Source organism: Schistocerca americana, chromosome 2, assembly GCF_021461395.2.
Source record: "Schistocerca americana isolate TAMUIC-IGC-003095 chromosome 2, iqSchAmer2.1, whole genome shotgun sequence".
In the NCBI taxonomy this organism is placed as follows: Eukaryota; Metazoa; Arthropoda; class Insecta; order Orthoptera; family Acrididae; genus Schistocerca; species Schistocerca americana.
The window spans coordinates 816,192,952-816,219,422 of record NC_060120.1 but is presented as its reverse complement, the minus strand read 5'-3'; the positions used below and the strand labels follow the sequence as shown (position 1 = coordinate 816,219,422).

The 26,471-nt window shown below is 42.8% G+C and overlaps 1 protein-coding gene across 1 annotated transcript in view; it reads right to left on the bottom strand.

Moving 5' to 3' along the window:
* The window catches only part of LOC124595401 (NADP-dependent malic enzyme-like), a 389,313-nt gene extending 364,525 nt beyond the window's left edge, over positions 1 to 24,788 (bottom strand). Inside the window, exon 1 of the mRNA XM_047134129.1 lies at positions 24,682 to 24,788. Coding sequence (XP_046990085.1) covers positions 24,682 to 24,773 — 92 coding nt within the window. The 5' untranslated portion in view covers positions 24,774 to 24,788. The remainder of the gene's footprint in view (positions 1 to 24,681) is intronic.
* Positions 24,789 to 26,471: the final 1,683 nt, after the last annotated feature.

The following is a 26,471-nucleotide window of genomic DNA, read 5'->3' as shown; positions in this document are numbered from 1 at the left end:
CTTTTGCACTTATGTCTTTGTCCCAATTTTTTGTATACAGATAGCGATGTGTACTAGCAGTCTCCTTTCCCCAGGGCTCCCTCTCTCCCTTCTCACCTTCCTTTCTCCCCCACCCCCTCCCCTCTCCCACATCTCCCCCTCCACTCCCACCCTAGGCTTCCAACACCTCCCCTTTCGCCTCCACTCTCCCTTCTTTCTCCCATTGGCTCCATTCCCCCCCTCCTTCCCGCCCCCTCCCTTCCACCCACAGGTAGCCCCCCCCTCCCCCCCTTCATCAGTGTGTTTGTGAGTGCTTCGTTGATGATCGCCACCAGCGCTTCTGCGCGTCAGTGTTTCTTCGTTTTGTGCTACAGTGTTTTCATCAGTGTCCTCCTATGTTCGTGTCTCCAACTGGATGCCTTTGTCTGTTTTACTGATGACCACCTTTGTGTACACAGTGCCTTTCGTTGAACGGCTTCTAATCTATCATGTAATGTTCATCATCATCATGTATTACCAAGCTTTTTATGATCTATGCCTTCTCTGTCTATCTTTTGTATCTTCTGTTGGCCGAAGAGCGGCGTATGTAGGCCGCTGCCGGCCGCCTCGTTCGAGGCATGAAATTACAGTAAAGAAGAAGAAGAAGAAGAAACCTAGCAATCTCCAGTGCAAAAAACTCAACTGAAAATGGTTGAGTGGTTGTCAGCCCAAATATCGTGGCAAGAAGTCGACGTAATCCGTCTGCAATCCCGAAACTTCATGGAATACTCTTTACGCCGGGAAAATTTTTAAGAATCACATCCTTTCAGTTGTCATCACGGCAGCACTGACGCGTTCTCTGCATTGTTCTAGTGGTTTTGGCAGTGGGGATACGTAAACGCGGGCCTTAATGTAACCCCAAATGAAAAAGTCACAAGGGGGAAAGGGGAAAGTACAGAGCCACATCATCTTAAATACTACGCCCACCACTACGGAAATTCGTCGTTTAGGTAGAGACGAACGTAAGTGTTCCAATGAGGAGGCTGTCCCGTCTTGCTGGAAGATGAAATTCGCGGAATCATCAGTCAGTTGCGGAAACAACACACAACTGCAACACATCAAGGTAAGCGGTAGCTGATACAGTCTTCTCACAGAAGACAAGCAGCGCATACAGCTTCGTCCGTGACGCTACAGAGAAAACATTAACCCTTGGTAAATCTCCTTGATGCGCCACAATTTCATGAGGATTTTCAGTGTCCCGCACTCACTTTTCGTGGCGGTTAACCTTCTTCGACAAATGAAAGGTTGCTTCGACACTCAAGAACGCCTTGGAGGCGAAATGTTCATCCTCAAGTGCTTCCTGCATTGTGGTACAAAACTGATCGCGCAGGGCATAATCTTCGGTTTTAATTGTTGTACGAGCTCCAGAAGACTGTTTGAAAAGTAACTGCCGTTTCAGAATCTTCCACACAGTTTACTGCGGTACCTCAAGTTCGTGGCTTGCGCGGACTGTTGATTTTTTTGATCTGTTGCTTGTGGCCACACCTGGTCGACCGCTACTTTCCTGCGTACAAACACAACCTGTACTTTTCTGTTTACAGAGACAACCTGTGTTTCTAAATTGCCGACAACAATGCTCAATATTCTGTTTGCATGGTAGTTCCCTTCCGTAATTCCTTCACATTGCGCGCTGCAAAGATAATCTCTCATATTCCAACACACAAAAACTCTTTTCTTGCTTTGTTGCCATTTTGTCTGGACACCTAGGCACAGCAACTGATGGGCAAAATGCAAACTCAGTCAAATTACGGTTCTATTCATGCATCATTAATATTTGTACATGTAATACTTTGGAAAATACACAACTCTGAAAACGAATGAATCGTTTATGGTAGCCCTGTAGTATCTGCCACACCCTTTCCCAAATGAATAATCTCTGCATGTGTCCCATAACAGACCCGTTGCCTGACGAGTCGTACAAAAGGCGGATGAGACAAAAGGGAACACTAAAGAGCCGTAAACTGACACAAACCAGGCAGGACACTGCCGCGAAACACGTACAGTGCGGAAACCAAGATCGACGCCAAGTCGATAGCCTCAACGCAATAGAAGCGAGCGTTACGGCTGCAAGTAACGTGACGTAACGTGACTCTCGATCAGTAATGGTGAGCAAAGCTTTTACACGACAACAAACAACCCAACAGAGTTCCAAACAAAGCCCAGGCCCGGAAGTCGACATAGTAGTTATATTCGAGGGTCGACGTGACCACGGCTTCAGTAATGAAATACGAACTGTTTGAGCCATCCGCCGTGCTAGTTATTTATTTCGTTGGAGACTAATGGCTATCCCATTTGACGTGTTATCTTCGTCCGGTTTGCCAAAATCGGAAATGCACTAGCTAATCAAAAATATCCGGACTTCTATTTGTGGACATTAAGAGGTGCGCACACCCTTCGCTTCGCCTTTATGGCGGCTTGAACCTGCTGAGGATGCTTTCAATGAGGTGCTGAATGTGGAGGAATTGCTGCCCACTCTTCCTCAAGAACCGAAACCACAGAAAATTGGACGATGCAATTTTGAGCGAAATCGACGTTTTGACCCATCTGGAGGGTGCTCAGTTTTGTTCAGGTCGGGGCTCTGGGCAGGTTGGTCCAACTCAGGAATGTTATTGTCTGCATGTCACTGCCTCACATATGCTACTTTGTGACAGGGTACAGCATCAGGATGATACAGTCATTGTCTCTGAACTTCTTCTACTCTATGCAATACACTGAGCTGTAAAATATGTTCATAAACATCCGCATTTAGCATTTCCTTAAGCGCAATAAAGGAGCTACACCCTAATCACTAACAACTCCTCCATACCATAACACCATCACCTCATCCGTACTTCACTATACACACTATACAGGATACAGGTATTTGCCAAACCCAAACTCCCCATCGGATTGCCACAGGGTATAATGTGATACGTCACTCCAAATCACTCCTTTCTCGTCATCCACTGCCCAGTGGCGTCGCTCTTTACACCACCTCAAGTGTCACACAGCAGTAACTATGAAAATGTACATCTTACTCATAGGAGATGCTGCTCTACCATTGTATCCCATTCCTTTTAATTCCCCATGCACATTCACTGTGCTAGCTGGACTGTTGATAGCACTTTCGAAAGCACGACTGATTGCTTCCACTGAGTTCATTTTTACAACCACACTCCGTAATGTTCCTTGGTCACTGTCCATCTGTACATGAGATCTGCCTGGTGTTGGTTTACATGTGATTGTTGATTCCGTTTCATTTATCAAATGTTCAAATGTGTGTGAAATCTTGTGGGACTTAACTGCTAAGGTAATCAGTCCCTAAGCTTACACACTACTTAACCTAAATTATCCGAAGGACAAACACACACACACCCATGCCCGAGGGAGGACTCGAACCTCCGCCGGGATCAGCGTTTCATTTATCAATCACATCAGCAACAGTCGACTTGGCCAGATTTACAAGAGTTGAAATGTCCCTGATATATTTATTATGCAGGTGCCATCCAATGACTAATACATGTTCGAAGTGAGTGAGCTCTGCTTACTGACCTATTCTGCTGCTAATGTTTGTCTACTGACAGTACAATAATTCTCGCCTCCTGTGCTGGAGGCTCTGCTTCCAATGACATCTAGTGGTCAATTCTGCATTATGTAGAGGTGTCCATATACTTTTTTTTTAATCAGATAATGTATGAGCTGTACTAATACTGTCGCCACCACTGTGAGTGTCTCCGTGGCGGTGGAGTAGCGTAATATTAAGAGATATGGACGCACTTTGTATGCTACTCACACCACGAGGAGATCTCACCTCAAAGAGTGGTATCTCACTAGCCTCTGCAAAGGTGGTGGGAATAGGTCTGGCCCTACGTACTGTAGTGGCCACTGTGAATCCCTCACTGGTGACTGCATTTAATGTTCTTAAATACACCGGAGTTAAAAGCTGATGGATGGTAGTAGGTTTCGGTTGAAGTGTCACTGCAAAGTATCATAGTTCGATGAAACTTTGACCATACATGGAAAGAACTGCAACAGTGTAATTCAAAGGTAATTGAAGGAAATACTCTACGAGACGAACAGAAATGACATTTTTATTAAAGACGATAATTTCACTTAAGCCTCCGCGATTTTTGTTGGTCTCCTGGACATTACAAAAGGGAGGACATAGTTCTTAATAGGTTGTGTGAGCACCAAGGATGCCAATACATTGTCTACATTGTGCTCTCATACTGGCCCCAAGGCTGGTAAGAAAATCTTATGATAGAGCGTTCCGTTCCTCCGCCAGTGCAATTGAAAACTGCTCGATGGTGCATGTGGACATGCTACAACAGATCTTCGCTATGAATTCCACACCTGCTCGAAGAGATTTAAGTCCAGTGAATGGGGAGGCCAGTCCAAAAGGTCCTCCAGTTTCGCTGTTCGATGTAGTCGCACATTTTCATCCATAAAAATAAAGTCTGGGCGGTATGGAAAATTGGCAATGAGCGTTTGGCGTCATTGGCCGGAAGGCGCTTTGTGGTGCTGGACCGGTCACCTTGGTGCAGGTCTTATTACATTCGACGCCACATTGGGTGACCTGCGCGCCGGATGGGGATGAAATGATGATGAAGACAACACAACACCCAGTCCCTGAGCGGAGAAATTCCCCGACCCAACAGGGAATCGAACCCGGGCCCCTTAGGACGGTACTCCGTCACGTTGAACAGGACTCGATCCAGCGACCGACGACCTACGATTACGGGGCTTGGACGCTAACCACTTTTTTTTCTTTATTTTTTTTTTACAAAACTAAATGAAATGCATCCTCTGCAAAAAAAAAAAATAAAAAAATAAAAAAAAATAAAATAAATCATTTTAAAACAATCACAAATTTAAAGGAACAGGGATGTTTTTTTTTATTCATTTATTTATTTTCAATAAAGATCACTCTGTTAAAAGGAACATGTAGATCATTTCATCGTATAGTATGTGCATTACATATTGAGTGGTGAGAGAAGCGTGAGGTTCATTATCAGCTGTCAAATGAGCACACCAACTGCACCCGGCACATCCCAACTGCGTGGGGGGGTCGAGGAAGACTGTATGAAGATAGTTGGCAAAGGTTTTCCGATAGTGTGACCATCTACGAACATCATTGCGGGCTTGCTGCAAGAAATGCCAAAATTCAAGTCTCGACTTGGCAGCATCCCCATAGAGGTACGCGATCGTTCAACCTTTGACCCAGATGATCGACTGTGATTTAGTCGCCGGAAAGTAGTCACTCTCCGGATGTAAGAAGGAAGCAGGTGTAATATGTTGCGGGGTCACACGGAGGTAGCAAGCCACCATCTGTATTCCTAGGAGCCAGACGTCCTCCACCGCGATACAAGTTAAGCGGTGATGGTCGTCATCCACTTGGCGACATTTCGGGCATAGTGGAGTGTCCACTAGTCCAATTGCATGGAGCCGTTGGTTGGTGTTGAACTTGCCACAGGCGACAGAGAACCACAGTGCCCGAACGAAGGTAGGAAGGAATTTTTGGCGCACATGTCTCCAAATCTTCGGCCAATGCAACCTGGGGTGTTTGAGTTAAATGACATTAAGACTTATCCGTCGTAGCAGCCAAACATAAAAATCCTTCGCGCATGGCGGTCTCGTGCGCGGCAGCTCGTCTCTGATATAACTAAGTTCCACGATAAATGTTGATACATGCGCAAAATGTGGCGTAATGTTGCCCACCGCCACCGGAGGTGTGAGGGACCCTGGAACCAGGAGATCCATTAGGCGGGATGTAAGGGAATCACGCCCGCTACGCCATTGCTTGTACATCGTGGCTAGAAGGAGCGCCGTCGCTCGGCAGTGAACATTCGTAAGCCCGAGTCCCCCATTGTCCGTAGGGAGCGTGAGCGTTTCGTATCGCACCTTGAGGGGCGATCCAATCATCACAAAATAGCCTAGTGCTGATTGAAGTCGATGTCCGAACGTGAATGGTAGGGGCAGGATCTGCGAAATATGCACCATTCGAGAAACCACATAAGTGTTCAGATACTCGACTCGCTGCAAAGGATCAAGGCGCTGTAGATGTTGTCGGACCATGGTACGTGTTGTCTGTAAAATACGTCGGTAGTTAACTGCCGCAGTATGTTTTACAGATGAGGTAAAGTCTAAGCCGAGATAGCGGAATCGTTGCACATAAGAAAACAGACTGATTTCTTCCGGCGTAAGGCCCCTTCCAACCGGCATTGCAGCCGATTTGTTCATGTTCACTGCACTACCCGCCGTCACACTGTGGTCCAACAACACTTCAAACACCGTCTTCACCTCTTCCTCAGAACGAACGAGCAGCAGGAGGTCGTCCGCATAGGCACACATTTGAAGGTGTAGCCCCGTAGTTCCATCCCAGAAAGAGAATTGGTTAGCCTCCCAATTAAAGGTTCCAACGCTATCGCGAACAGCAGCATCGAAAGAGGGTAGCCCTGGCGAATGGATCGTCGAATTTGAATGGGCCCTGCTATACGCCAATTAACCTGTACCAAGGATTGTGCGCCCACATATATCCTTCTAATGAGACCAGTAAAACGGTCTGGAAATCCCATTTGTTGCAGTACAGCGTACAGATAGTTGTGGCGCACCTCATCAAAAGCACTGTCAAAATCAACCGCCACCATCGCCGCTTTAAGCCGGCTCGCCTCCGCCAGCGCTATCACATCACGGCATTCGCCAGTAGCTGTTTGCACATTCACAGATCCACCCGGTGTCGTCTGTTCTGGAGAGAGAACGCTACGAATTAACATACGACATCGGGACGCTAGCAACCGTGCAAAGATCTTATAGTCGGCATTAAGCAGGGTGATGGGGCAATAATGTATGACCGTAATTCCTGGCTTCGGTTTATGTACTGGCACCAAGAGGCCTTCCATAAAAGCTGGTGGAATAGGCGCATCAGAATTTAACATCTCGTTGTACATTGATGTCCATCGCGGTGCCATTTCGTTGCGAAATTCTCGATAAAATTCAGCAGGAAGCCCATCAATGCCCGGGGACCGATCGCATAATGTACTTCCTCACTGCTAATGGCTTCCAGTAAGGTTCCCGCCGCTTCCACCGTCAGTGTATGGGAGACGTGCGTGGCTATACGGTCGAGGTCATCGAAAGAGGCTGCTTCTTCCCGATAGATGTGTTGGTAATGGTCGACGAATGCAGAGACAATGTCCGCTTGATGCGTCACTCTTCGGTCTTCGCGGGTAATTAATTCCCGTACCAAAACGCGTCGTCGGTGCTTTCGTTCATTCACGACGTGGTGCATGGAAGCAATCTCGTGCCTTATCGTATCGTGACATCTGGCGCGCACCATGGTTCCCTGAAGACGTTTCCGAGCTAAAGCCACTAGTTTAGCTTTTATCCTTTTGCGTTCGATCCAGATGTCCTGTTCCGGCGGACCATCATCCAGGTCGCGCAGTGCTGCAAAATAAGTCGGTCGTACGGCGGCGCCATTCTGCCATCTCCCTGCTATATGAGATGAGCGTCCGGCGAAGCGCCGGTTTAGCACAGGGGCCTTACTGTTCCACACCTCTCTACGGGGAAGAAGCACCGTACAGATGTAAGCGCTGTGATCGGAAAATGCCAACGGCCAGCGTTCCGCTTCCTGGACATCATTTGCATGAGCCCGTGAGATATAAATGCGATCTAACCTGCTCGCCGAATGACTTGTCACATAGGTGTATCCCGGTGCATTTCCATGTCGTAATTCCCACGTGTCACTACGTACAAGGTCGTTGACAACGATTCGCAACTCCTGGCTGATGTTTGCTTGCGGCCATTGGTCTTTCTGGCTGAGAACACAGTTGAAATCTTCACCAATTATTACACATTCATAAGGTCCATGGAATAGTGGGGCAATGTCGTCTGCATAAAATCGCGCCCTTTCCCGCCGCCGATTATTTCCCGACGGTGCATATAGATTGATGATGCGTGTCCCAAACGTCGTGAAAGCCATTCCCCTGGCCGACGGAAGATAATACACGTTTTCCACTGGGAAGCCATCTCGCACGTAAACTGCCACCCCACTCCCATTGTGATCTCCATGTGACGAATAGGATTGGTAGCCTGCGATGTATTGGAGTGCAGCTATGTGGACTTCCTGCAGCAAAGCAATATCCACATCAGATGCCCAAAGCGTTTCCTTCAGTAGGTGTATTTTGGCCGATGAACGCACGTCATTTATATTTAATGTCGCAATACGGTTCGCATGGCGTTGAATTCCACTCTGTCGAGGCGCAACAACATCTCCCTGCATCGGCGCTGGGGGCTGAGTTATAAGACGTTCTCTCGCCCCTCTCCCTTCACCTTCAGCAATTATTAGGCCGTCTTCGTGAGTGCCGGCTGCCTCTGTATGACGTCCGGCGCCTCCTCAATATCGTCATACCACATTATTTCAGGCTGTGATATATTCGTGTCCATAGCCACAGTATCTGCGTCTGGAGAGCCAACTGGCTGTGATTCCTCTTCAGCATCACCACGTCCCGGTACCGTCAATGTGACAGGCCGCTGTAGGTCTGATCGAACAGTTCCCATTGCCTCATCCTGTTTCGTAGAGGCTGTTGTGTTTTCTTGGTCCACATGCACATCGTCGTCGGGGCAAGTGAAGTTATCCCGAGGAGGTGTCGTGCGACGCCGCCGTTTCCTCCTTTTCGGGGAACGTTGTTTGCGAGATTTTCCTTCCGTGTCCTCAGATTGTAGGGAATCACGGCTGCCCGACAGAAAAGCATCCGTAGAAACTGGAAGTGTTTCGAGTCCCATCGTTGTACTTGTCGGGAGTTCGGTCGAAACTGATGTTGTCGTCTCAGAGTGCGCTCCAGACGGAACAGCATCCGTAGTGGCTGGAACTGCTTCGTGTACTATCGGTGTGCTTGGTGGGAGTTCGGTCTCATCTGATGTTGTCGTCGTAGATTGCATGCTCGATGGAGCAGCATCCTCTGTCATCCCGACGTCTGCGACAAGGTTTCGGAGAGTGCCATCTTGATCTTCCACCGGGGCTGTGTCCTGTCGGTCATCAGCGGACGCAGTGAGGGCTTTGGCATAGGTGATCGGGTAGTACTGTCATCGCCGGCGATGGCTCCCGCACATCTGAAGGCAGTTGCGTAATCCGCCGTTGCATACAGTTCGACCTGAGGTGTCCCTCCTGACCACAGCCAGAACATGTACGTGGTTGACCATCGTAAATCACCACCGCCCGACAACCACCAATTGTCAGATAGGACGGTACATGCTTCTGAAGATCAATAGTGATCTGTCGCACTCCGTTAAGAATGGGGTACGTGGCGAATTGAGTCCAGCGTTCTGCCGTGTGACCATGTACCGTACCGTATGGCTTAAAAGCCTCGATAACTTCTTCAGCCGGGAGCTCAAATGGCAGCTCAAAAACACGTATTGTCCGTGCACCCAGACCAGCATGTTCTACAGTTACCGTGTCCACATTCTCGTCACTATGGCAAAATCGGAGACCTGCTTTTGTCGCCAGTAGAATTCTCTCACACGCCGCGTCATTTACCATCTTAACATACACCGTGGGACTAATGATGGACAGGTGAATTCCGACAATATTGTTTGGCGGTATCTTGACTTCCTCTCGAAAGAATCGTTCCACTGCCAAAGCCTTTGGTCGTTCGTAGTCTTTTCAGAAATTGAATCGTAATGTAGTTTTCCTGTACTCGTTCGCCATGATCGTTGTTACTAACCCGCGCGCAGACTTAAGTCCACAAGTAAACAAACACTCGCACACGCCGCACAGGCGGAAGTATCGGACCTCCGCTTCGCACGGCCGCTAGCGCCGAACTGCCATTCAGCTATCGGGGCGGACTGGGCGAGATGAACCCCTGGAAAAGTGCACATGCGGAAGGAGTGCTGCTTCACAGTAACGTTGATCGTTGAGTGTGCCGTGTTCAACGATTTGGAGGTCAATATGCCAATGCAACATTACGCCCCTTCACACTACAACATCTGTACCACCAAAACAATCATGTTCCTGTGTGAATTACGTGTCCCCACCTTTCTCCAAAAGTGGATACGCCCCGCATGATCGTTTTGATGGTCCAGGTGTTATGGTGTGGGGACGCATAATGCTGCATTCGACTATGACTTCAGTTTTAGGGTTCTATACCTCAGTCGGTAAAAGTGGAACCCTTATAGGATTATTTTGTTGTTCACCTGTCTATCCGTCCAATTATTAAAAACCCTTTTTCTCAGGAACGGCTAACCATTTCACGTAGAAATTTGTAATACATACTAAGGTCTGCGATCCCTTGATGGCGTAAAAATGTTAAGCTTTTAAGTCAATGCCTACATTTTTTTGTTATTTGTTATGCGACTTCAAACTTAAAGCATTCCTAGAACCGATATTTTGCCGGCCGAAGTGGCCGTGCGGTTAAAGGCGCTGCAGTCTGGAACCGCAAGACCGCTGCGGTCGCAGGTTCGAATCCTGCCTCGGGCATGGATGTTTGTGATGTCCTTAGGTTAGTTAGGTTTAACTAGTTCTAAGTTCTAGGGGACTAATGACCTCAGCAGTTGAGTCCCATAGTGCTCAGAGCCATTTGAACCATTTTTTAGAACCGATATTTTGGCATACCAGTGTCAATAAAAGGCAAAGTCGTCGAGATTCTCGACTTCCGAGATGGATGAACTGTGCAGGTGGAGCAGCTCTTGGAACATGCGGAAATTTGGCGAATGGACTGGACTGCCCGTTTCCCAAACTTAAATCCCACCGAGCACGCGTGAGGTGAGTTGGAGAGACGTACTGCAGCACGCTCACAAGCACCAACGACCATTCAGCAACTGACAACCGCGCTGGTGGAGGAATGGAACGCCCCATCACAAGAACTCCTTACCAGCCTTGTTGGCCAGCAAGGGAGCATTTGCAGAGCTTGCAGTGCTTCTTAAGAATCATAACATGCCTTTTGTAATGCCCAGGGGCCACCACAAATCGCGGAGACGTCAGTGTTATTGTTGTATTTGAATAAAGATGTCATCTCTGTTCGTTTCATTCCGTATTTCTTTCAGTTACCTTCCATGATATACTGCAGGCGTTCTTTCTGTGTATGGCGCAATTTTCATTGAACGGTCTTACTTGGCAGTGACACGTCACGTGAAAAATACTTTCGTGGTTAAATTTTGCACACCAGTGCATGATCGTCTGCCCGACACGCACATCATACATGCGTACTCGAATTGGGATATTATAAACGCCGGAAATTTCATTCTGATCCCCATGCCCTGTGGCTGACAGATTTTGAAATATCTGACTTTTTGAGAGACCTCGCATTCAGTTGCCTCTGGTGTGGAAGCCAAGAAAAACTTTCATCAAAAACGAGACCGAGATGTCTCAAAGATTGTTTAAAATTTAAAATGGTGCCCTTAAGTGTCGATTCAGGCCAAGTGAAAAAGCGTGAATTATTAGAAAGGATTATATATATAGTGGTCCATTGACCGTGACCAGGCCAAATATCTCACGAAATAAGCGTCAAACGAAAAAACTACGAAGAACGAAACTCGTTTAGCTTGAAGGGGAAAACCAGATGGCGCTATGGTTGGCCCGCTAGATGGCGCTACCACAGGTCAAACGGATATCAACTGCGTTTTTTTAAAATAGGAATCCCCATTTTTTATTACTCATTCCTGTAGTACGTAAAGAAATATGAATGCTTTAGTTAGACCACTTTTTTCGCTTTGTGATGGATGGCGCTGTAATAGTCAGAAATGTATAAGTACGTGGTATCACGTAACATTCCGCCAGTGCGGATGGTATTTGCTTCGTGATACATTACCCGTTTTAAAATGGACCGTTTACCAATTGCGGAAAAGGTCGATATCGTGTTGATGCATGGCTATTGTGATCAAAATGCCCAACGGGCGTGTGCTGTGTATGCTGCTGGGTATCCTGGACGACATCATCCAAGTGTCCGGACCGTTCGCGGGATAGTTACGTTATTTAAGGAAACAGGAAGTGTTCAGCCACATGTGAAACGTCAACCACGACCTGCAACAAATGATGATGCCCAAGTAGGTGTTTTAGCTGCTGTCGCGGCTGATCCGCACATCAGTAGCAGACAAACTGCGCGAGAATCGGGAATCTCAAAAACGTCGGTGATGAGAGTGCTACATCAACATCGATTCCACCCGTACCATATTTCTATGCAGCAGGAATTGCATGGTGACGACTTTGAACGTCGTGTACAGTTCTGCCACTGGGTACAAGAGAAATTATGGGACGATGACAGATTTTATTCACGCGTTCTATTTAGCGACTAAGCGTGATTCACCAACAGCGGTAACGTAAACCGGCATAATATTCACTATTGGGCAACGGAAAATCCACGATGGCTGCGACAAGTGGAACATCAGCGACCTTGGCGAGTTAATGTATGGTGCGGAATTATGGGAGGAAGGATAATTGGCCCCCATTTTATCGATGGCAATCTTAATGGCGCAATGTATGCTGATTTCCTACGTAATGTTCTACCGATGTTACTACAAGATGTTTCACTGCATGACAGAATGGCGATGTACTTCTAACACGATGGATGTCCGGCACATAGCTCGCGTGCGGTTGAAGCGGTATTGAATAGCATATTTCATGACAGGTGGATTGGTCGTCGAAGCACCATACCATGGCCCGCACGTTCACTGGATCTGACGTCCCCGGATTTCTTTCTATGGGGAAAGCTGAAGGATATTTGCTATCGTGATCCACCGACAACGCCTGACAACGTGCGTCAGCGCACTGTCAATGCATGTGCGAACATTACGGAAGGCGAAGTACTCGCTGTTGAGAGGAATGTCGTTCACGTATTGCCAAATGCATTGTTGTTGACGGACATCATTTTGAGCATTTATTGCATTAATGTGGTATTTACAGGTAATCACACTGTAACAGCATGCGTTCTCAGAAATGATAAGTTCACAAAGGTACATGTATCACATTGGAACAACCGAAATAAAATGTTCAAACGTACCTACGTTATATATTTTAATTTAAAAAACTTCCCGTTACCAAATGTTCGTCTAAAATTGTGAGCCATATGTTTGTGACTATTACAGCGCCATCTATCACAAAGCGAAAAAAGTGGTCCAACTAAAACATTCATATTTCTTTACGTACAACACGAATATGTAATAAAAAATGGGGATTCCTATTTTTAAAAAACGCAGTTGATATCCGTTTGACCTATGGCAGCGCCATCTAACGGGCCAACCATAGCGCCATCTGGTTTGCCCCTTCAAGCTAGACGAATTTCGTTCTTTGTAGATTTTTGTTTGATGCTTATTTCGTGAGATATTTGGCCCGGTTACTATCAATCGAAATTTTGAACATTTTTGCTCTTTCTACTCCTCCAACGACCTGTCACCTGCAGCTGGTGGATGCCTGCTGCAGTGCTGGAAGAAGCTCTAAAATTGGAAAAGCTGTTTACGAATAAGGGACACTGAATTTATTCCGTTATTATGTATATAATACTGTTAATAGCCATTGAAAATATTCTTGAACTTAGAACACTACCTTAAAGGACATTGTTCTCTGCTTCAAAATGACTGGACACATGATTGCCAAAATAACGTGGGGGAATGAAATATCACAGGAAAACTGGTACATGGCCTCAGACGCCACTTTCACTGTTGTGATCACCACGGTGTTATGCCTCCAAGTAGTGTAGCTGTTCTTCTCGTTGTATAGTTGCCTCTGGCAGGGTCCTATTACGGATGATCGATCGACATCTGAACCCATTCTGAAAGGGCCTGAAAGGAGATGTTTGGTTTCCAGATTCCATCCAAGGAGGAGGTTGAGCATCCATATCGAGGTTGCTCCCACGCAGCTAATGCATGCCAGTCAAAAACAACCACTCAGTGATGTACAGTTCTCCTCAGGCTTAAAGAACGAGCCCTGAAATAATCGTGTTATCTATATAAAATTAAGAATGGGGAAGAGGATTCGTTTACTTCTCCCTCTGGGGTGCCGCAGCATGCTGTAATGGACTCTATGACGAGCATGCTTTGCGCGGCGCGAGTTTATCACATCGCTGCACACAACGCCCAGGTGGTCGATGACTGTTCACCGACAACAACTAGCCTCAGGCTATGCCATACCTCTTGTGGCGATTGCGACCTTGCAGTAAAATATTACGTCTACAACTTTGCTCCTGCCGTTTTGCAATAGGTGGCAATAGCGGTAAGTGGTGGTGCAGGTCATCAGTGTCACATTACACAGATCACAGAGTCATATTACACAGATCTGCTACATAAAAATTGTTTCAAATTTATTAAGTGATTTTTATAATGTTTTCTACGCTGATTTCGGGAAAAATAGTGAAAAAATTCCATCACGTACCGTTATTTCACAAACTGCTTGTCTAGTTTTAACTTTTTTCGATACTTCAGCACTCTAATGAGTTTGAATTTTGATTTTTAGGATCTCCATAAACTGTTATTTAGTCATTTTTATGCTAGATATACGTAAAATAAAAAGTAGGAGAAACCAACAGTACTTTCATGTCGGTGCCTGTCTGTCGCGCTGCCCCTTCACCCGCCATCACCAAGCAGTGAGCTTCTGCTATTGTCCTTCAGTTCACAGTACCTCTTCACTCTGTGCTGTTCACGCGTTATTGTTACTAGTGCTTTAAAGTAGTGACTGTTCTCTTGTGTTGTGAAGTTGTTTTATGGACAATGGATACCAGAGGATGTATAAACTCATCAGATTGCTTCTGCTACATTTGTGGTGACGATACCGTTAAAAACAAGACAACAAAGAAACATTTCCGATTTTGTTGAAAAAGTACATATTTCGCCTATTTTGGTATCAAGTTAGGCGATCAAGATAAGCCTTGGGCCCCACACAAAGTTTGTTCAGTGTGTGTTGAAGAACTGAGGCAATGGTTTCAACATAAAAAGCAGTCCTTACGTTTTTGAATACCAATGGTTTGGAGGGAGCCCAAAAATCATAGTGATGATTGCTATTTTTGTTCTTGCAACGTACGAGGTTTCAATTTGAAAAACAAAAAGGATATTTCTCATTCTAACATTCAATCAGCCATTCGCCCTGATCATCATGGACGTTAAGTACCAATACCCTTTCCTCCATTCTTTGGATTATATAGATGATCACGAGCCATTGGCTCAGCAAGGTGATAGTGAAGAAGGCAGAGATTGCTATGGTCCTGGCACAACCGATCCCTTCCATTCTCACAGTTTGAACTGAACGATTTAGTTAGAGACCTATGCCTTTCTAATGAATAGGCAGAGGTTCTAGGATCTAGATTGAAAGATAAACATATGTTGGCTCTGGGTACATCCTTTTCTTGGCGTCAATCGAGGGAAAAGGAGTTTGTATCTTTCTTCTCTCAAGAGGGTGACCTGGTGTTTTGCAGTGATGTTCCTGGACTTATGGCACGTTTCAAAATAGAATATGCTCCTGATCAGTGGAGACTTTTTACTGATTCTTCAAAAAGAAGCCTTAAAGCAGTACTTCTACGCAATGGCAATACATATGCGTCTATACCAGTTGGACACTCGGTTCACTTAAAAGAATGTTACGAAAACCTTGAACTGGTTTTAAGCAAACTCTGCTATTCAGACCACAAATGAACACTATGTGGCGATTTAAACGTGATTTCAATGCTGCTTGGTCAACAAAGTGGCTAATAAAAGTTCCCTTGCTTTCTCTGTGAATGGGACAGTAGAGACAGCAACACTACATAAAAAAAGCTTGGCCCTTGAGAAAAACCTTACAGGTAGGGGTTAAAAATGTTGAGAGGAAAAGCTTTGTGGATCTCAAAAAGGTGTTAATCCCACCACTTCACATTAAGTTGGGGCTGATGAAACAATTTGTTCAGGAATTGCCAAAAGAAGGGGAGTGTTTCAGATATCTTTGTGGAGAGTATCCTGGTTTATCCGAGGCACAGCTAAAGGAAGGAATTTTTGTCGGACCAGACATTAGAAACTAATGACAGATTCCAACTTTGTGGACAAAATGGAAACAAAAGAAAAGACAGCATGAACGTATTTTAAATTAGTTGTTACCGGTTTCCTTGGAAACAAAAGAGATCCAAACTACAAGGCAATCGTCGCAGACATGCTCGGCAACTTTAAGAAGCTGGGCTGTAACATGAGCATTAAAGTTCATTTTCTCCACTCATATCTTGACTACTTCCCTGCAAAACCTTGGTGATGTAAGTGAAGAGCAGGGCGAAAGATTCCACCAAGACATCAAAGAAATGGAAAGAAGACATCAAGGAAGAAGGAATGTGAACATGGTAGCGGACTACTGCTGGATGATAAAAAGAGATCATCCTCAACGAGTCCACAGCCGGAAAAGCAATAAAAGAAGCTCAGGCAGAAATCTAAAGCGTTATTACAAGGACTTATGAGCTTAAAGAGAAATGGAAGTATACTGGAAATGTAGTTTAGAACATGATTTATAAATTAAATAAAATTTTATAATGTTGGAAAAACGTGGTAGATTGCTTAAATTTTGTTATTATACCCAAAAATACTCCCTTTTTTGTGGGAAAACCTGACGTGATAGAAAAAAAATGATTGTATTTTTCAAATCAGCGCTGAGAAGTACCTCAAAGTCAGTTATCAAATTTTAAACAACTTCAAAAAATTTTTTTGCAGACCTGTGCTATTAGTCGATTTGTGATTGCACCATAAAATTAATCTCGACTGAGTATGTCAACTTATGAGCTCAATTATCGTCACTTGCGGGAAGTTTTAATTTTCTCTTTGACATGACGAAATCTGCGGCTAAGGATCATAAAACGCTGGGTAAGAGTTATGGTGAGGCACCAGTTAATGAAAGAACGTGCAGAGGATGGTTTCTACACTCCAGGAACGGTGATTTTGACGTCGAAGGTCGGCATACCGGCGGAACAGGTTTTCGAGGCTTCTGAAACTGACGGAGACAATCACAGGAGATCGTTATCGAACGCAGTTTATGCGTTTGTGCCGAGCACTGGAAGATAAACGGCCACAATACAGCGGTAGACATGAAAAGGTGATTTTCCGTGAAGTCAACAATTCGATCCCATGTCGCAAAACCGGTCAAAACATACTTGGGGACGTTGAAATTCTCCAGACATCGTTCCCTCTGACTACCATCTTACCTTTTTCGATCAATGGTACAGGGTCTGGCTGACCAGCACCTCCGGTGACATGAACATGTGGAAAATTTGGTTCTGTCATAGAGCTCCTCAAAATACGCTCAGTTCCTGCGCCACGGGATTCATATGCTGCCCGGATGATGGAAGAAAGTTGTGGCCAGCAAAGGTTAACACTCTAAATCGTAAACTGTTTTGAAAGCTTTTCGCAATAAAGCTTCTAACTTCGAGAAAATCGGCGTATGCAAATGTTTACACATAATAAGAATAAATAATGAATGTCGCGTGTCTTTATTATGGATTCAGGCTCCTCTTTGCCACTCTCGCATGTTCACCTTTATGATATGAATTAAAACATTTTATTGCGTGGATGTGAATAATTTAAACCAAGTTACAGTATTTTATGGTGATTAACAAATATTTATGGAGCGATACTTAATACCTTATATACCAAAGAAGATTAAAATTTCGATTGTAATTATTATGTAATTTTAATTAAGTGGTTAAATGTAAATGGAGAGGTTATTTGATTTTGAGAAGTGGTTTATAACAGCATATGGCCAAAATTCACAAGTATATCTTTGGTCTTATAATACCGTACTTTGACGATGTGAATTTACGAAAGAATATATTGGTGTTTCAAGGATAGGAAAGAGCTAAAAACTGCATGTTAATGAAAAGTTCGCAGTATAGTTACCTGGGAATTTTAATGATTGACACTTTCAAATGTAATTGCTAGTACAGAAGACAGAAATTCACCCACTGTGTTCAAGCATAAATGCTAGTACAAAAGACAATAATCCACCGGTTGTATTAAGTGTCTATTTAAATACCCTAGCTGGTTGTCTGAGCAACGAAAAGAATCAGCAACTAAATTTTACGATGATTTCTGATTCCTTTCTTTACCTTGCTCATCCTCAAATGAGGAGAACCTACAAAAACACAGGAAGCTAACGGCATACAATCCAAGGAATTATTTATTAAAAATATAAGTCTGTACATTTAAGAGTACGATTTTGGGCTTCGACGCGGAAGTCTAACTGACACCAAAGATAAAATTTATTAACCTAAAAACCAATATTATACGAAGTACCAGGTGCAGTTGTGGTGGTTATGGAACGGCACACGGTCGGGACATCATAAAATTCATTATTCGTGTTGTTCTAGACTGCTTGGAATCTTGTTGCTCGTTGGCAAGTTGAGGTTAGTAGTAATTATTGGTCAGTTCTGTTCCAAATTACCTGACGATACTTTTGACTTTTTTTGCTCCTGTCATATCACTGTCTAGATCAGAGACTTCTACCATTTTAGCTTACCTCGGCCACATTGGAAAAAGACGAGTATTTTTGGGCCTGACATAATATACTTAATAGTAATCTCAGAAAAAAAGAAAGGAATGAACCAATGAGAGAATAGCATCGTGTGCCTTGAGTTTCAAGAAAATATTCAATTTATCCTGACTTTGCACACACGGAATTTTATGGGTTTTTGTTTAACCAATCGTGAGATAGATGCTCACTTCATGGGCAGCACTGATATTTGCTTTGTGCTGCATACGGCCCGCGGGTTGGGCACCCCTGGTCTACATTATCTGTTACCTCTTTCCTTTCACTAAGTCCCTTAGCTCAGGCTACTTCACCTGTCTTGAAGTATAATGGTAAGCAGATACTCTCTGGATCTGGGAGGTCCTGTTTCGAATCCCAACATTTTTAGATTTTCGTGAAATTGGGATTTTTTGATAATTTTTAGTATTTTGAAAACTGCACAAAAAGGGGGAATTCAAAATTATCCAATCGTCCGAACATCGTCCTCCTCCCTCCCATAGACATCTATGATTGGAAGGTTCTGAGTTCGAAACCTAACACTGGTATTTTTTTTTAAAATTTTCACAATTTTTTACATTGTAAATAACTACCCCCAATTTATTATATTAAAATAGCGAACACATGACTCACATGGATATTTATGGTTCAGAGACCCAGGTTCAAACAGAGTGAGGTGGCGAAGTGGTTATCACTCTGGACTCGCATTCGGGAGGACGACTGTTCAATCCTGTGTCCGGTCATCCTGATTTAGGTTTTCCGTGATTTCCCTAAATTTCTCCAGGTAAATGCCAGGATGGTTCCTTTGAAAGGGCACAGCCGACTTCCTTCCCCGTCCTTCCTTAATGGGATGAGACCGATGACCTCACTGTTTGGTCTCTTCGCCCAAACAACCCAACCAACCCAACCCAGGTTCAAAACCAGTAGAGAGAATTTTTTTCGAAATTTTGATGCTTTCTGCTGCATCGGCACTTCACTAGTACCTGTATTCCAAGGCATCTCATTGCTTTGTGGCGACATCAGTAATCCACATCGCTGCAGTAAGTGGAGGTACCCAACGCTGACTATAAAAAATATCTTTGCCGCAGTCGGCATAGTGGCAGTTGTTGATGGTTGTATACTCTCTTTTTCTGTTTTACCCTAAACGAGTACCACAGAAGTTGTTAGTGAAATAACTGAGAAATTATTTTATATGGCGAGATATGAAAAATGAGTTACCACAGTGGCAACATTGTGAACGTAATGTCGGGAATAATGGATTCGTTGATGCAATCACCAGAAACTGGAGTTGGGACGAAAGAACACTTGTCACTCGATCTAGGATCACATCCACAACTATTCATTCGCTGCAAAATGGAATGATGGATGGAAACACATGGAAATGTTAAGCATCTCACATTTTGGGAGACATGACCACAATTCTGGTTCACGCAAATTGAAAGCATATTTTCACCGTCATCGGGTATCCAGTAATGCTGATTGACTCAATACTGTTGTTTCACTTCTGGATTTGGACGTAATAAAGGAAATAGCAGAAACCTTGCAAAGTTAAAATGTGTAAAGTTACTCCCATACGTTGGTACACTATGTCACCAGAACGGCGATTGCAAAAAAAAATTCGCACAAATATGGGTGAAAAGACTCCGTCACAACTGCTCGAAACTCTACAGACACCAGCAAACCCTGTGTACTTCTGCCTAAACAGTATTTTACGTGTATTATTGCTTCGCAAACTTCCAGACCACCATTCACACTGTCATTGCAGCACAAATAGACTTGACATTGCAAGTCTTAGCAAGGAAAGAAGACACAGCTTATGTAAGGCTTCTGCGTGTACTAGAATCAACAACAGCCGACACTGAGACTGTGGAATGTGCACAGTTGTGGAAGCTGAAGTCACTGACTCCAGAGTATGCATGAATACTTTACAACAACGCAGCATCAGAATGATGGACACTCAGTCTAACAGTCCTGTCAGACATGGAAACCGAAGGATGTTTGTTCACTGAGACGTAAAAAAATGGCCCAGGGATCGTATGATGTCTCTATCCCTCGTTTCGCTGTATTCTGGACCCTACAGAGTAAATGCACGAGGGAGTCAACAATTTCAAGAGTGAAAAGAACAGCAACCAGGAGACAAGTCTCAATAGAGTGGCTCAAACCTGCGTACATCGTCGAGGGTGCACTACTTTCTCCTCCCACATCATCACACTCCAACGCAGAGGCAAGCATTTCTGCAGATACTTTCGCTGAACCTTTGCCCACAGAAGAAGACAGCAAAGTGACAACCATGTAACAGGAGCAACATTTGCTGCACCAGCTGTTTCCACATACTGGGGGACTCTGGTTTAAAAAAATGGAGGGGACGGGAAGGGGAGGGGAGGGGAGGGGGTGACTGATTAAGTGACATCGTTAATTCACTTTGCCGCAATAAGTGAGCAAATCCACCACTGACTATAAAATGAATCTTTGCCACTGTTGGCATAGTGACAGTTGTTTACTCTTCTTTTCTGTTTTAACCTACAATAAAAGTTTTAGTGAAATAGCAATTATTTTATGTGGCAAGATATGAAGGACGAGTTCCCATAAGTTCTATCGATTGAAATTCACACTCAGGATGTCTTTGTTTCGAGTCCTGACAATAATATTTTTCAGTTTTCACAATTTTCTCATTTTTAGCGAACTTTTGCTATTCTGATGCTGTGCAAGTATCTTCTGACTTCATGTCACAGGTTTGATTCCCAGTTGCAGCAAATAGCCAAATAACAATGGCAGCTATTTTTGCAGTACAAGTGTCTCATTACAAAATGGCATTGTACCCCAGGTATCAGCACAAAAGGTTCCCCTTTCATCATAATTGACCACCATTCACAAAACTTTAATATGACATTGCTTGTTGTCAACCATCTGATTCTCGCAAATTGTATCAATTAGCAAAGTGACCATGTTGACTATTTAAATTAAATTGAAATTTATTCATATGAGCATATTGGATTTTCTAAACTTTAAACAGTATCTTCGAACTTTGTGGTACAACATGTGTATATCATGTTCTATGTATGACAACCAGCCACTCAGAATTGAGTGAGCACACACCTGAAATAACACAGGTACCAAAAACTTCAAGTCAAACTGCTTAAAGAGTCATTCTCTCTCTCTCTCTCTCTCTCTCTCTCTCTCTCTCTCTCTCTCATCTGCCACACTGTGTCAAGAAATGGGAACTTAACATCAATCATCCTCTTGTAGACATCAAGAAGCTGTCTTGCACTCAACCCTTCCTTGCTAAAAAAACAATACATACCAATGATTGTATAAGAACGTGCCATCCTCTTGCTACCAATGTTAGGAAACAGAAATATCCATACAAACAGACAACAATGACCAAAGTCAAATGCAGGTCAGTGTGAGTGAGTGATAACAACTAATGGACAAAGTGTACTCTATAGTGGCCATCAGAATCAGAATTGTTACACTTAACAAGTGTACAACATATACACTCTCCTCTGGTCATCAACATACTTGTTGACAATGGTCATTTGGGGTACTGTATAATCGAAATTCATCGTTGAACACAATGCTACACCATTCATCAGCAGTTCATGCTTTCTGCTCACAGCACCATTCCAAATGCAGCCACCTGTGTTACGGTGTTAAAAGCAGCATAAGCTTGAGGTGGTAATTCCGTAATCTAACTGTCTTTAGCCTCTGACCTACGGTGGGGGATGACACAAAAATGGCTGAGTGTCCATTTCTTTTTCTTGCATGACAGGCACAAATGTCAAGGGATTATGAAGTGCTTAGTGCACAATACAATAATCACCCCTTGCAGTGATGTTACATGGTTGACTGTCCTCACATAACCATGCAGTTCAACATCAGGCCAGTGTCACATCCCAATGTCCCATAGTTCCAGATAGTGCACGATTCGGTCAACTGGGCAAACGGAGAACATCAAGGATCCCCTTTTCAAACCCTGTCAGGAGCTAATAACTCTTTCTCATTTGAGTATGCAGCGTCTTCATGTCCTTTACACTAATCACTGAACATCAGATGCTGTTCATGCCCACTATATGTCCTTCCACATCTGGTAACAACTCTAAATGTGAACAACACTAACACCCTCTGGTGGCCACTTTGTCACAGAGAATTACAACTCTAATCAATTATGTAACTGCTGATGGTGTGTAAGTGTACAGCATTGCATTGACACCCAACCCTGTCTCCTGGTTGCTTCATATTTTTTTGTCAGGTAATGTATACTTTAACTTGACTACCAGTTCTGAAGTGTCACACTGCCTACTTTGCTGGTTAGCCCCCCCCCCCCCCCCCCCCCCCTGTGCATAATAAATATTTATTGAGACATTAACTGACTTGAAATCTTTCTTTTTATTAACTAGCACTAGGAATGTGTTAGTAGCTGACAGTGAAGTTCAATAAAACGTAAATAGAAATATAATACACTTAAGAGAGACTGCCTCAAAGGAGATGACATACAGATCTCTCACAACTGGCTTCATTCAACATAAATGCAAAAATACTATTTCAAAAATGCTTCATACAAGTCCTATGGAGCTGTCCATAATTTCATGTTTTGAAGGTAACTACTGACCTATCAGAAACCAAAGTCTAGAGACTTGTATCATTTTCAAAATAAGCAAAGCAGCATAGGAATACCACTCTCATATAGCAGGTCTTGCCTCAATAAAAGATCTAATAGATCACTGAATAGTATATTTCGTGGATGCGCGACAGCCAAATCCTTTCAGTTAAAATATCAGTGGTCATGAGTTATCACGCCACATAACAGTGCACTCCACCTATAAAATGTAATGAAATCTATTAATAACCTTATAAGCCCTTATAGGTGTAATAATGAATTTAACAATGCCATTACAGCTGGACGGTACATTAGATGCCTTAAAATAAGAGAACTAATCAGTTTTACTTGTTGAAAGGATCAACCCTGCTTTCATCTGAAGCCATTAAGAGAAACTATAACAAACCTTTCAGCAAATTAACTGAGCAAGGGACTGAACCTTGCTTATCCAAAATCTGGAATTATTGTCATAATAATTTTTTCATTCAGATGGACTAACAACTATTTCTCAGTTTAATTCAATGAAAAATATATTTTTGGTGCCAATTGTGGTCAAATATTTGCAACAAACAGATTTTTTATGAAGTACTAATGCAAGGAAGTCACTAAACACACAACACCACTAGGCATGAGATCTTCATGTCATTTGGAGTAACTAAATAATAATCAGGCAACCACAATTAATAATCATGTAGTAAAAAAGAAAAAGAAAACAGACCTCACCTCCCTCCCTCCCATCCCTACCTCGTCCTGTCACTCTTCATCTTCATGAAAAAAACTATGTTTATTTCTTTTGAAGTTTTAAATATGAATGTAACACATTTACTTGTAACTTGGTAATAGAGAAATTCGGATTGCTGAAGTCTTGCTACAGTTTTCAAGTCATTCTGAAATGATTGTAACACCTAACATTTGGTCTTGTGTTTGTACTAAATATTTAAAGAAAATCAGAACTACAGTCTTGTTTCAAACACCACACTGTGTTGGTTTTCATGATTCATGTTTTCCTATTAAACCAAAGACAATGTTACTACCAACAAAATTAATTAATTCTGTGAAGCTGTGTGATTTTTTTAAATTTTATTTTTGCATGAAAAAGCTATCAGTTAGCACCATCAATGTAATATTATTAATGGGTGATGGTTTTGTGTACACTTCATGGTGTACTTTTAAATGTAAGAACATATTCCACAAAGATCAAAATAAAATTAGTGAACAGTTACATGAAAATTGAATACTTTTCTGATGTTATGATTTTACATTAAATCTGATACAGCTCTCATGTTGGAGCAACTGTGAGGAAAAAGTATAATGCCTAAGTGAAAGTAAACAAGGAAATGTTCATGAAAAAGTAAATCGATCATTTGATGGCTACACAGAACTGGTACTGCACTGTTTAGTATAATGACAAAATAAACAAAATGGATTGAACACTTCATTAAAAAAATATGTACTCATTTATTGTTTGTCTATTTAGATAGTGTACTTATGATATTGGGTCTACAAATGAACAAACTTACTAAACTGTCATAAAATATCTGGATAAAGCAAGCAAAATTTGCTGTTTGTTTATTTCTGCTAACCAATTATGGATGACAAGTGACTGAAAATTTCATTGATATTATGGCACACAGTGGTAACTGACCTCGGTTTCCAATGGGTTGCACTGACTGTTGTTATCTCTGCCTTGTTTCTGCCACGAGCTTTGTCAAGACACACTGCTACAGAGTTGCCCATGACCAGTCATAGCACTCCAGCTGACAAGTTACTGGACACTGCGGCAAGCAGAGCAAGACTGCAAGGCCCACAGAGCCCTGTTGCGCAACACCTTTTCTCTCACTGGCACAGCAGCCAGCCCGCCCTACTCACTACAACTGCAGTGAAAGGTGCCATGACTTCTAACATACAAGTACATAACAAACTGTTACACAAATCAATGAGGGTCACCAGAAGCAGTATTTACTAAATGCTAATTGCTATAACAAAATAAACATATCAAAAATTTTCAGCTTTTTCTTATATGTCCTTGACATTCTTTCTGTTACAGATAGCATGTTAATGCTTTCTGGTTACTCCCATGTATTTTTACATTAAATGCTATACATCTGATGACTATTAATTGCAAATCATGTCAGTAATGTTCAGGGTTTCTGTCTCACTACCCTAACAATTGTGTCCCAGATCAAATACTCCTCATACAAAATAATCAGAATAATGCCTGAACAATCAACAATAACAGAATGATGTTTTTATGCTCTTTGGCATGTTGTATCAGTGTGTTGCTGTCACAACCAGTTGCCACACAAAGTAGGGTACTCAGTGGATTTTTATTAAGGCTCAGATTTTTTGTAACACAATAATTTAAAACATAAAGAGAGTTTAATAAATAGTGTTACCTGGTTTCATCCATAATGTTATAGCACTGAAAGTGTTTGCTTGTTATAAAATGTGATAAAACTCAAAATTGTTTTACAACTGTCATTAACCAAAATTCCATACGAAGTATGTAAACATACCTTTCATAACACTTTAAGAAAATTGCACAATTTATTTTTGTTTCAATTCCAATGATCCGTGTGAATGATATTTTCAGCTGTGTAGTCCAGTGAAAGAAAACACTTTGAATGACAGGTAGCAGAGATATTCTCATCGTGCATGAAATAACTGTCTTCATTAGGCCCCATTAACACATTTACCTATCATCTGTTTAAAACATCGAGAAAAAGCCACCACACAAAATTCCAACAAAGTAAAATTTAATTGTTATTGCAATTTAACTTATGTGCAGTATAGAGTTTCTATATACTATCAACAGTGAGGTCATTAGAACAATTACATAAGGATGCAGGAAGCAGCTGGCAGTGGCTTTTTCAGCAAAATCATCCCAGATTTGCCACATCTGCTTAAAGAAAAGCTAAATCTCGATAGGTGGGTGAGCATTTGAAGCTCATTCCTCTTGAATGGGATCTCAGCACAATAACCACCGTGTCATCTTGCTCTTTTTAAACAGATTAAGTGGCAATTCAGACTACTATTATTCTTCTGTTTAATCCTTTTACTGTCTGTTCTGTCACTGTCTACAACACACAAATTTGTCAGTTGGTTCTATGACCTCACTGTTAACTTGCATAACTTTATTTTTGATATGTTGTTTACACTTTACTTTGGCCTCAACATTAATTATCTGTTCTACTTTCAAACTTGTTCTATTAATATCACACATTTGTTGCTGACATTTGTCTACACTACAGTCAAACAGAACAATGTCATCAGCAGAATGAAGGTGGTTCACATATATTCCATTAACAAGTATTCCTTCTTTATGACTAGGTCTGTTACTTCAGGTGTGGCTGAAATGCCATCACAATCTTTCTCAGAATATACAAGTTACATTGTAAGTGGTAATCTGTACTCATTTCATATTTCTGTAATTTG